Here is an 11,828-nt window from a genome sequence, read left to right on the forward strand (position 1 = left end):
AGGCGAGAGCTGAGAGTCGCGAGAGCTGAGAGTGAGAGAGAGGCGTTGAGAGAGAGCATCAGAGAAGAGAGGCGACTGAAGAAGTGTGTTAGAAATCTAGGTTTCTCTGCTTTAGTCTCTCTCTCTCTCTTAAGTTTTGGACTGGGCTTCGAGAATTTGGACTGGGCTTAGATATTCGGGACGGGTCGGGATTTTCGGTATCTATTCGGCCCATCTCGATCCGACCCGTTTACTTTAATTCGGGGTCGGGACGGGTCGGGACGACATAATTTTAGAGGTATCCCGACCCGATCGGGACGGGATCGGGACGGGTCGGGTTCGGTATCGGGATTTCGGTATTGGATTCTCAGCCCTAAATAATGGTGCCATTGGCACCAGGAATGGGATTTCCATCGACAGTGCAAAATATGGTGCCTGTGATTCTGGTAAGTAGACTCGATCAAAAGAGGGCCGATGAGAGCGCCTTGAGCTACCACGGCCACTGCAGCAACCATCATGCAAACAAACAAAATTGATTTCATGGAGAGCGACGGCCCATAGACCGAGAACGCAAGTACAAACTTGTGCTGAAATATTATGTTTGCTGGATTAGATTGCAAGTTAACTAATGATGTTTTGCTGTTTGCAAAGTGGCTAATTTATAGGCAATCCTGCCATGCAAGCTCCAAGAGGTCAAGTACGTCCGTTGCTTAACAATTTTGTGATGAAAATTGACAGAAACCTAACATTAATGACTAATCGTTGCTTTTAGATTTCAGTATCCACTAGTTTGGGATGATGTCCTCACCTAGATGTCTAGATATAAATGGAAAAAGTTTGTTTGTTTTGTGAACATTAAGTTTCCCAAAAAAAGTCTCATACATTAATTCGTGTTGTGTAAATGTGTCCATATAAAAGGCGATTTTGAACTCTAAGCGTATGAATACTATGGAATTATCAATGTTTCAAAGAATGAACTAAAAGTTTAATGCTCAATAACGGTTTTAGATTAATGGTTCCATCCAGCTGCTAGTCAACCGCTCTTCCCAAATGTACTTCTGATAATCTCTACTACTATAAAGCGATCACTTAAAGTTTCACCAAATTGTGAACTGCTAAATCTATCCCACTAACACCAAAGCTGAACTTCCATAGTTAGGAAGGAACAATCTGCAGAGAACCAGTGTTCTGAGCATGATTCCCCGCTGCCCAACCACAGTTTGCTTTCCAAATTCACCATGTCACGTCCAGGCATGCATGGCTGCATCTCTACTCCGTCGTTAAATGCCGATATATATTCTTCTCTATCCAAATTGAACACCTTCAGTCTTTCAAGTACATGTGTGATTTAAAAAATGTCAAATCTGTTCCATTCGTTGGATCGGATCCTGATCGATGCCATTTTATTAAGCGAAATTCTGTTCGTATCAATTGAAATCTGCACTATTGTATTTCCTTTCCTGATGTATGCATTGAAAATGATAATTCAGTTTCTGTATGTGCAGTACCTGTTTTTTTTTGGTCTGTGAGAGTATCAGTGACAGCATCAGGTTGAATTCCATGAAACTGGTTCCAACCCTATCGCCTTTCAGTGTGGGCTTCTTAGGTCAATACTACTGCCTCTATGCTATAAATATAATACCTGTGTGGATCGAGGTACAATTACTCTTACCTGTGTCAGAAGTCTTTGCAAGAGTACAATGATTATCCTGTTCCTAATCAATGAAAACCGGCAGGTACTTTGAAATGTTAATATCGACTCTGTTTAGATTATATCTGATTTGGTAATAGGATGTAGATTATACTTTGTCAATGTTATCTAATGGTAAATCATAATTAAGGGTCTCATAGCAGTCAAGTAATTTGAACTATCAAATAACAGCCACAACAAAAATTGTGATTAACTCGATCATGTGTGTTTCATAGAATTGACATTGCTAGGCAATAGTATTTAAATGTGCTTGGTGTAAAACTACAAGTTAAAGTTACTGCTGCTTATTCTGGATACTCTCCCAGTACTTATCTTCCCATTTTTCTACTTGTTTTATCAAATTGATGTTATTCCTGTATAAGTTTCCAAGATCTTGGGGTTTATAAGGAGGCGGCAAGGTGCAGGGGTTTGTAATCGATGGACTCTTCACCAACGACTCGTTCATGAACTTTTTCTCTGACTCATCTGCAGCGCAAGCGAGAGTCTCTGCGCACAAATGTGTAGCTCCTTCAGGTATCTTTGGCTCAAATTTTGAAAGTTTGGCATATTCATTTAGTAGATGAAACATGTAATCATACACATAGTCCATCTTCAGTTCTTGCTGAATGAAGTTGCTTGCTGCTTTCCCAATTGCTTGTGCCTGTATGTGAAATTCCATTAGTACTATAAATATTGGCCATGATTATTTGGAACCCTTTTGGTTTATAGGCAGTAAATCAAAAGTTACTCTTTGTGGGGGTGTACAAAGATACATCTTTGAATCATTTTATCATAGATTCTGCATTCAGTTACTACTCAAAAGACACCAGATTTAAACAAAATAACTGACATTATGGAGATGAAAGGGACTTGATAGGAATCTAATAGAGACAAATTATTATTTATTGAGAATGTATCACTACTTCAGTGTCCCAGGTATTTTCTTTGTTTTAACTCATTAGCTGATTCCAAAACTAATGCCCCTTCGAAGTAAAAGTGTAAAACCAAAGGCCTCATCGGTTGGGTATGCTAATATTTAGAAATAATTGAAGTCATAAAAAAATTTAGTATTGCTCAAGTTAGAGGGTATTACCTTTTGTTTGTGATTGTTTCCCCAATCTACAGCGAATTTGATGGATTTGCATTTGTTGTCATTCCTTATAGGCCAGTAATGGTGCACTGGTCGTAAACTCCTTGTGAAGAAATCATAGTAGTGTGGTTTTATCAGCAATGTAACTGAATCACAGGCCAGAATGTACTTCTCACTAACAGACCATGCATAGCCCTCAATATATATCTTGTACCTATAAAACCAGGTGAAAATAAACTGGAAATCAAACTTAATTAAAAAACAAGAAAATTTTAGGATCTTGATGTGGTAAGTTACATGTCACAGACATCTTGTACAGATATACCTATGTGTGCATTGATTTGTTACATCTGATTGCTTGAAGCCTTGTTGAGATTCAAGGATCCAGTCCTGCAGTTATACATAATGAGTTAATTGTGTTTTTTTTTTCTTCCCCATTTGATCAAGTACTGCATTCTGTATATATATCAATGTTTTAAAAAACTCGCCTCAAGGCTCGTCTGAGGCTTAAAAAGCTTAAAGCTACTTACACAACGCCTATGTTTTTCGGTCTGGACACCGAGGCTCGCTTTTTACACCTTATGTTACGTTTTTTATGCCTTTTACGCATTTTACTACGCCTTAGAAAATAATCTTTTTAAGTATCTTTTTATATTTATTTATATAATGTGTTTAATTTGATGAAAATTATCTAAAACGTTTAGATTATGAATTTCATTATATCTAAATGCAATAAATTGGTAAGTTCTTATGTATATTTTTTCTTTTTGTATGTGTATAATTATATATTTACACATTTAACTACTAATTTTTATAACATAAGACTTACGTTTTATGCGCCTCAAGTTCTAAGGCTCAAGGCTCAAGGCTCTCAATAAAACGCCTTATAGTACGCCTTCGCTTTTTAAAACATTGATATATATTGTTACCTGGATGAATAAGCGAGCATTCCAGTCCTGTGTGTCTGAGACGTTGCATTTGAGGAGGTTTCTCCTTGTTTCGGCTACAAAGGGGTTCCCTTTCCAGTATGCATAAGGTTCTCTCTCCATCCATTTGCTCATCTCGTTACCTTTCTCGACATCTTTCAACAAGCTTCCCCATGGTTTTATGTTTATCTCAGCCCTTCAAAACACACGTAGTTGATCAGTTATGACTTATGAGCGAGCTATTAGGACATAATTCTTCTACTATGTTATATTATCATACTGTTAAATCATTGTCATATATGATATATATCAAAGACTTTAAATGTGCCTAACATGATACAAAAGATATTTTTCTTGCTCTGAATAGTTCATTCCATTTAATTTTAAATCCAAGTGTCTATTCTAACTTGTTGGACATTAGTGGTTGGTACCATATCATTTTCATGCCAGAGCAAAAAGAAGAAACTAAGCATAATTCCAACTCACCAGCCCCAGAAAGACCAATCAGGGAACACAATGTCTTTTGTCCATCTATCACCGCAGTACCGGAACAGCGGTGGCACCTGCGTCGAGTTCTCTCCCAGGTAATCTTGTGATCGGATTACAGGAAGGTCATCACAATCAAACATGAGCTCCAAGTCAGGTACTTTCCCAGGGTATCTCCTAAGGAGCTGCAAAATGCCCCATATAGTAAACACATCCCTTGTCTGTATGGACTTCTTGTACTTCTCAATATAAGCCTTGCCTTCAACAATAACTAGCCGAAAATGCGCTGTCTCTTTTGCGCTTTCCACCATGTCCCTTGTGATTCCTGTGGCTCTCCATGGCTTTAGATCTTCGTAGATGAACCGAAAGTAGTCCGGGCATGTAGTGTTCGAGGATGTGTCAAGACGATCACTACTGAAGAATTTAGGGTAGTTTGTTGGACACGTTTGTGTTTGATTGATGTCCATAGAACAGTTGAGTGGAAACTCGATTTTTTTGGGGGATATCTCATGCTTGTCGGTAATCAGTAGTGTTTGGTTCGTCGACTGCATATAAGAAATGACAAGAAAATAGATCAGACAAAGAAAAAGCCTTAGCGGCTTAGCCTGTATGGTAATTGTGAAAATACACATTAGCTGAAAGCTTACAAGTTGGATCCGGAAAGAAGATAGAATGGCTGCAATGATTAGGAAACCCAAGAGGAAGATAGAATTGGACCTCCCTCCCTTTATCAAAGAGGATTGCCAATTTTTTGCACTTTGAAGCTGCAAAGGTCTGACCAAGCGAGATCCTCGCAACAACATTGAACTATAACAAGGTTCCACTAGATAAAGCTGCAGAAGGATATGACTTTGCAGATGCAGTACTAGATTGCAGTATGCTTTCTACCTAGTCTGCTTGAAGGTGCTAAGGTGTGAACCTCCCCTAGATAGTTCTATATCTCTTCTCACTGATCAAAGTTTAGAAGGTTTTGGATGGAAGAATGGTGAATATAAAAAAGAACTAAGTTGACTCATTTTCTTTAATGATGCAGCGTGCGGATTCTATGGTAATGGGTCATCTCTACCAACCAGACTTGTTATATAGAGACAAACAAATACATCATCTATTATCTTAGGAATGTAAAAAGAAAGCATCTTTATTCATGGATTCGATCATTGGATTGTGGGTACAGGTAACGGGAGCTCAGACTTTGAGAAGTTCTTACTGCTGCACTATGTAAACTATAGGAGACTAATACAGCAGAGTAATTGAATGGTAAATACAATCAAATGAAAGATATTTTCATTCAAGCCGGCCTAGCCACAACAGGGCAAGGCAAACTGGCAAACTCGCAGACTGTTACTACAAGGCAAAATGGGAAGGTTTTCCCCCAATGATATGCAGGTAACATGGGTTTTCGGACCACTACTACATACGTGATGACAAGAGGGAGAGTACATGATGGGTAGTACTCGGATCACTGTTACATATGTGAACTGTGAAGAAGACGATAGTGAAAACTGAGCTTGTACTGGAGAGTCGAGATCAGAGTATGTACTATGTAAGGCAGGTCATGGCCTTCATAGTGTGTTAGGTCTGGTTTCTACAGGGCGTCCCATGACCAAATGAGGCATAAGACAAAAATTAAGATAGGCTTTTAAAAAAAAAAAATGATTTTTTTATTTCACATTTCTTGCAAAGCAATATGTATTAAATGTTACATGTATGGTGAATAAATTACACTACGTAATAACATTAATAACATATAAAAAAGTTATATCAAAGGCATGTTAAAACAATTCCATGAAAACAAAACAATAACCAAAAAATTTGAAACTCGAGACCTCAATAATTTGTGCGAATATGAATTTGGAACCGAGATGTTGTTATTTGGATTAAGAGTTAAGAGCAATGTTTCATTTCCAAATTGGTGAAAGATTGAAGAAACTATTGGAGCTTTTTCTTTCTAATCCTAGATTGAGAAACTAAAAAATTATAGAAGATGACTTCTAGTTCTCGTTTATTTATGATTCTTTTCTTTTGTGTCATATATTTTTTTAAAATGTATATATATGAGATGTAGAGAGAATAGGTCTTCCAATTAATTGTGGCCTAAGTCTTGTGCCTTGTTTGCCTTGCCCTTAGGCCGTCCCTAGGCTTATATATGGGTTGGTCCTATCAGAGAGACCTACCTCTATGTCATATATGCAATGCCTGGTTTTGTGATCATTAAGAAATAGTATCAGCCATCGAGTTCAATCCCATGAAACTTGTACAACTATTTTTTGTTAGAGGGCTTTTCAGGACAGTACTATTGCATGCGTGACTATACAGCAAATTTAGCAATATAAAGAATGCATTGTATATTGTGAATGTTATAAAATGCCATAATGGTAAAAAATCATAACCAAAAGTCTCATAGCAGACAAGTAATTTAAACTGTTAACTAATAGCTACTACAAATTTGTGATTGACTCAACCATTTGCTTTACATGGAGATAACATGGTAGGCAATGGTTTCTCTATATAAATCCCGATTATCCTCGGTAAAGTTAGAATTATTGTTGCCTCGTATGGATGTTATCCCAATACTCATCTTCCCATTTTTCTACTCGTTTAATTAAATTGATATTACTCCTATCTAAGTTGCTAAGTTCTTGGGGTTCATAGGGAGGCGGAAGGGTGCAGGGGTTTGTCATGGATGGACTCTTCACCAATGAATCGTCCATGAACTTTTTCTCCGACTCATCTGCATGATAAGTGAGCTTCTCTGTGCACAAAAGTGTAGCTCCTTCAGGTATTTTTGGCTTAAATTTGGAGAGTTTGTCATATTCATTTAGTAGATGAAACATGTAATCATACACATAGTCCATCTTCAGTTCTTGCTGAATGAAGGTGCTTGCTGCATTCCCAATTGCTTGAGCCTGTGAACAAACATCCGTTAGTGTTGTAATTATTTGAAACCCCGTTTGGTCAGTTTATCTTTGTGGAGGTGTATAAAGGCACTTCTTTGAACCATTTCATCATACAGATTCAGTTGCTACTTGAATGGACAAAATTTCTAACTTTATGGAGATGAATGGTTCTCCCAAGTCAACTATTAGGGACAAAATAGTTCACCGACTGAGAGTGACCACTCTTTTTCTGTGTACCAGGGAGGCTTTCAGTTTTAATTTCATTACCTTATCTCAAAACAAATGCCCCTAGCCTTTTCAGAGTTTCATTATAGAAAATTTAGTAATGTTCAAAACAGAGGATATTACCTTTTGTTTGTGATCATTTCCCCAATCTACAGCGAACTTGATGGATTTGCATTTCTTGTCTTTCCTAATAGGCCAGTAATGGCGCATTGGCTCTAGACTTCTTGAGAAGAAATCATAGTATTGTGGTGTTACCAGAAATGTTACTGAATCACAGGCCAGAATGTACTTCTCACTAACAGACCATCCAGTTCCCTCGATATATATCTTGTACCTATTAATAATGCAGCAAATCAGCTGGGAGTCAAAAGTAATTAACAAATAAGAGAACTATATATAGTTGAAATACAACTGCAGAGCTTGCAGAGACATTACCTATATGTGCATTGCTTTGTTACATCTGATTGCTTGAAGCCTACTTGAGATTCAAGAATCCAGTCCTGTGTTGGTAACAGAATGAGTCAGTTCATTAACTTTTCGGAATGATTATTGATGTTTGTATACAATGTTACCTGGATAAATAAGCGCGCATTCCAGTCCTGTGTGTTCGAGACGTTGCATTTGAGAAGGTCTCTCCTCTTTTTAGCTACAAAGGGGTTCCCTTTCCAGTATGCATAAGGTTCTCTTTCCATCCATTTGCTCCTCTCGTTACCTTTCTTGATATCTTTCAATAAACTTCCCCATGGTTTCATGTTAATCTCGGCCCTTCAAAGCGTATATCGTGTGTCAACATTATTGGCCGGGATAGTTTTCTTGTACTAATGCTATGTTATCAAAGTATTGCATACTAACATTAACCATATTATTATTACAATGCAAGAGCAACAAGAAAGTTACCAGCCCCAGAAAGACCAGTCAGGGAACACAATGTCTTTTGTCCATTTATCACCACAGTACCGGAACAGCGGTGGCACCTGCGTCGGATTCCACCAATAGTCCCGGATGACCGGACGGTCATCACAGTCAAACATGAGCTCCAAGTCGGGTACTTTCCCGGGGTACCTCCTAAGCAGCTGCAAAATACCCCATATGGTAAATAGATCCCTCGTCTGTATGGACTTCTTGTACTTTTCAATATAAGCCTTTCCTTCAACAATCACAAGCCGAAAATGTGCCGTCTTCTTTGCTTTCTCCACCATGGCCCTTGTAATTCCTGTGGTTTTCCATGGCTTTAGATCTTCGTGGATGAACCGGAAATAGTCCGGGCATGAAGTGTTAGACAATGTGTCGGGACCGTTTTCAGTACTACTAAAGGGTGTAGAGTAGTTTGTTGAACAAGTTAGTCCTTGGTTCGTAGAGTGATCAATCCGAACAGTCGCGATCGACTCACTCGACTATATAGAAAAAATGGCAAGGAAAGTGATTAGAGAAAGAAAAAACCTTTCATATATATATATATATATGGTAAATGTGAGAAAACACATTAATTGTATGAATTCATGAAGCTTACAAAAAGGTGAACCCAGAAAGAAGATAGAGTAGCTGCAATGAGTAGCAAACCCCAGAAGAAGATAACGTATTGGCAATTTATTACACCCTGAAAAAGTCTGACAAAACGAGATCCGCGCAACATTGAAGTAACAAGGTTTTCGTAAATAAACCTGCAGAACAAGTATATATATATTAACACCTTCCCAGCAGAACTGTATGGCTATCCAGAATTTGCAGATCTAGATAAGCAGAACTTTCACTCGTATATGTATTCTATTTTTACTTGCTCTGTCAGAAAGGGAGTACTCTTAACGTGTGAACTTAAGAATTAACCATATTGTAAGCTAAGTATTATCCGGCCGGCCGTGTGAACCTTCCCTTATATATAACATAGTACGCTGTTTCTATCGATATATCCCACAGATTAAAGCTTCAAGATTTTCGATGGTGGCCAGGACTCTGGTATAGTGGTCAAATATAATAAGGAAAGATGCTGATGCATGACGGGGATTCTCTGGTAAAGGGTCTTTGTACCAACCGGAATTGTAGATATTTTAACATTAACAATATTACCTTATGTTGGAAATGATCGCAGGCAAAGAGAGGCTCAGACTTTAGAGATTTTCCATAATTAGTGCAGCACTACTCTATGAAAGGAAAAGATGGGCGTGCCAAGAATGGGGGGCACCGTTCGAGTTTTAGAAATCCAAGTGGGAAGGTGTGCCTTCCAGTGATCTGTAGGTGGCATGGGTTGGTGGATAACTAGTGGATATATCATCATATATATGAAGACCAGGGCTGTTCCTGAGAAATTGGGCCCCCCATGATGTTCTTGAAATAAAGGCAACGTACAAGCATATTGTGTAATTGTCACCGCATCTAAGTATGTAAATAAGTACTTCTAATATCATATATAACTTGAATCATTGTTTGCATACATCGTGACAATCATATGAACAATTAAATCGAAAAACCTTCTCTCACTAAAAATAAGAGAAATAAAAGAGACCTTATTTATGAACTTCCTCAATAATTCCATCCAAATTTCAAGAACTTTAACAATCACTATGTCTTACCAAAAGAGAATAACATAGCTGTTGCAATATTACTTGATAAAGATGGATCTTCTTGCATTTTTTAGCGGCAAAATCATCAATCAATCTTTTGTAATCAAGTTTTTCTAGAAATTCGCTTTCAATTGATTGGCATTGGCTATATCTTCAATAGCTAAATTCAATGGCTTCTTAACAAGAAATTGATGCATAACCCCCTTTTGAGAGTTTTTCAATTTCTTTATTCTTTTTTTCTTCCGAATCTTAGAATGACCGGATGACCATTTTATTGTAGGAGCCATGAATCCAAAAGAATAGACAAAGATTTTGAGATGAGTTTTTGACTTTTTGGTTTGGGACAGAGACAAATAAGGTGAGGTTTTGAGATGAGAGAGTGTTCTAGATGTGGTGGGATAAGTGGATGAGAAGAAGTTGAGTGATGTCGCTGATGTGGTATAATTGCTGAGTTATTGAAAAAAAAAACATAAGAATTAGGAATTGAACCCAAAATCTCACTTGCCAACAACAAACGTAGTTGTTCATTCATTTTCATCTTGTGTGCATCTAAGATAGTGAGGAACGCGCGTTGGAACGTGCTAGAGAGAAAAACCTAGAGCCCCTTTCCTTCACCTCCCTCTTCTCTACCTAGATTTAGATCGTTTTGATCTGTATATTGGCTCTAGAGTTAGGGAAGGTTATTTCCTTTATATTCTTCATCTTTAATCTTTGCATTTCTTATCGACTTTTCCGTCACATCTCCGTCCTTACCTCCTTGGACGATTTTCCGAGGTCATCCCCGATCTCAGGTTATGTGCCTTTATCCATCCTCCCAAAATTCATTTTTTTTCAAGCTCTTCCAATCATATAACTTCAGATCTACCATCCCATTATCTCTAGTTCCCAAATTTCTAAGTTTTCATGTTTTGGATGCACATCCACTCAAGCCGTCTCAATCAACCTCATGGTTCGTTCGACTATCCTTTGGTTTGTCAACCTCACAGATTATTCAATGATCATTTGGGTTCCTGATTCAAGGGATGTTTCCATTGAGATTTTAATCGGGGTTTACCCATTACAGCACCTAAACCCGATGAATGCGGTAGTGCAAAAAGGATCTAAACAATCTTGTATTGCCTGTCCCTTTGATCCCTCTGTGGATCTCTTTTGTTTTTCTTCTTTTGTGTTCCTTGTGTTACTTTATGAGGATGTTTTGTATGGTTTAGAGATTTGGGTTATAGAGCTTTCTAGATGGGATATGTGCTGCTCTTTAAGTGTTGGATGGATTTGTTGCAATTTCTCGATGGCAGATCCGGTGATGTTTCTTTGTCATGACCGGGATTGGAGTATGACGGCGGCGACGTCTTCACCTCACCCCCATGGGTCTGCTCTTGGGTTGAGGATTGTAGGGATCTTGGTTTTTATTGTATTGTTTGTTGTTTGCTCATGTATTTCTTCTCCTCAGATCTTTTTGGGTATGTGTCTGTAATCCTTGAGTTGAAGTAATATATGATCTTTTATTACAAAAAAAAACAGTAAAAAAACCCCACCTCTCCAACTGGGCTAGAAGAAACCATATAAAATATGGGTTCATTCATTTTATTAATATATTAACATTATAAGTTATTGGATTGGGAGCCTCGCCGAATTGGGGGCCTTGTGCCGGCGCACCAGCCGCAGCCCCATGGCCGGCCCTGATGAAGACAATGGTGAATTCGTGATTGACAATCAAGCATGTACACTGGTTCTGGAGATCAGGGCATGTCTATTAGCAACGATTGCATGGAGCTGTGTTCTTTGACTTCTTTCGCGCCCAATTTACGACTATCTAATAGGACATCGCACCACGAAAGGCACGGCATGGCCGAGAGGACTCCCAACGAGCAAAATGATCATTTCTCTGCCCAATAAATGTCAAAAAGACTTCTTGAGATCACAGTAGCACTTACAAAGCTCGATCATTTGTAATGTCTCATTTATTTCATGTGATATATA

At 38.2% G+C, this 11,828-nt stretch overlaps 2 protein-coding genes across 3 annotated transcripts; both read right to left on the reverse strand.

Moving 5' to 3' along the window:
* Positions 1–1,893: 1,893 nt before the first annotated feature.
* On the reverse strand, positions 1,894–5,214 carry LOC126793490 (uncharacterized). The gene is made up of 6 exons (XM_050520028.1): positions 4,819–5,214; positions 4,172–4,716; positions 3,689–3,881; positions 3,085–3,149; positions 2,763–2,973; positions 1,894–2,330 (listed from the first exon to the last, which is right to left on the reverse strand). The coding sequence occupies exons 1-6, from the start codon at positions 4,972–4,974 to the stop codon at positions 1,965–1,967; spliced, it is 1,536 nt and encodes a 511-aa protein (XP_050375985.1). The 5' UTR covers positions 4,975–5,214; the 3' UTR covers positions 1,894–1,964.
* A 1,293-nt stretch (positions 5,215–6,507) lies between these two features.
* LOC126794329 (uncharacterized) lies at positions 6,508–9,374 on the reverse strand. Of its 2 annotated transcripts, none has more exons than XM_050521009.1 (7): positions 9,358–9,374; positions 8,804–8,954; positions 8,191–8,687; positions 7,866–8,058; positions 7,729–7,793; positions 7,417–7,627; positions 6,508–7,077 (listed from the first exon to the last, which is right to left on the reverse strand). In XM_050521009.1, exons 2-7 carry the CDS (start codon positions 8,924–8,926, stop codon positions 6,712–6,714), a joined length of 1,455 nt encoding a protein of 484 aa, XP_050376966.1. In that variant the 5' UTR covers positions 8,927–8,954; positions 9,358–9,374; the 3' UTR covers positions 6,508–6,711. The 2 variants fall into 2 exon arrangements, with proteins under 2 accessions (XP_050376966.1, XP_050376965.1); XM_050521008.1 differs by lacking the exon at positions 9,358–9,374 and adding an exon at positions 9,068–9,271.
* Between the last annotated feature and the right edge of the window lie 2,454 nt (positions 9,375–11,828).

This window comes from Argentina anserina, chromosome 5, assembly GCF_933775445.1.
Source record: "Argentina anserina chromosome 5, drPotAnse1.1, whole genome shotgun sequence".
NCBI classification, from domain to species: Eukaryota; Viridiplantae; Streptophyta; class Magnoliopsida; order Rosales; family Rosaceae; genus Argentina; species Argentina anserina.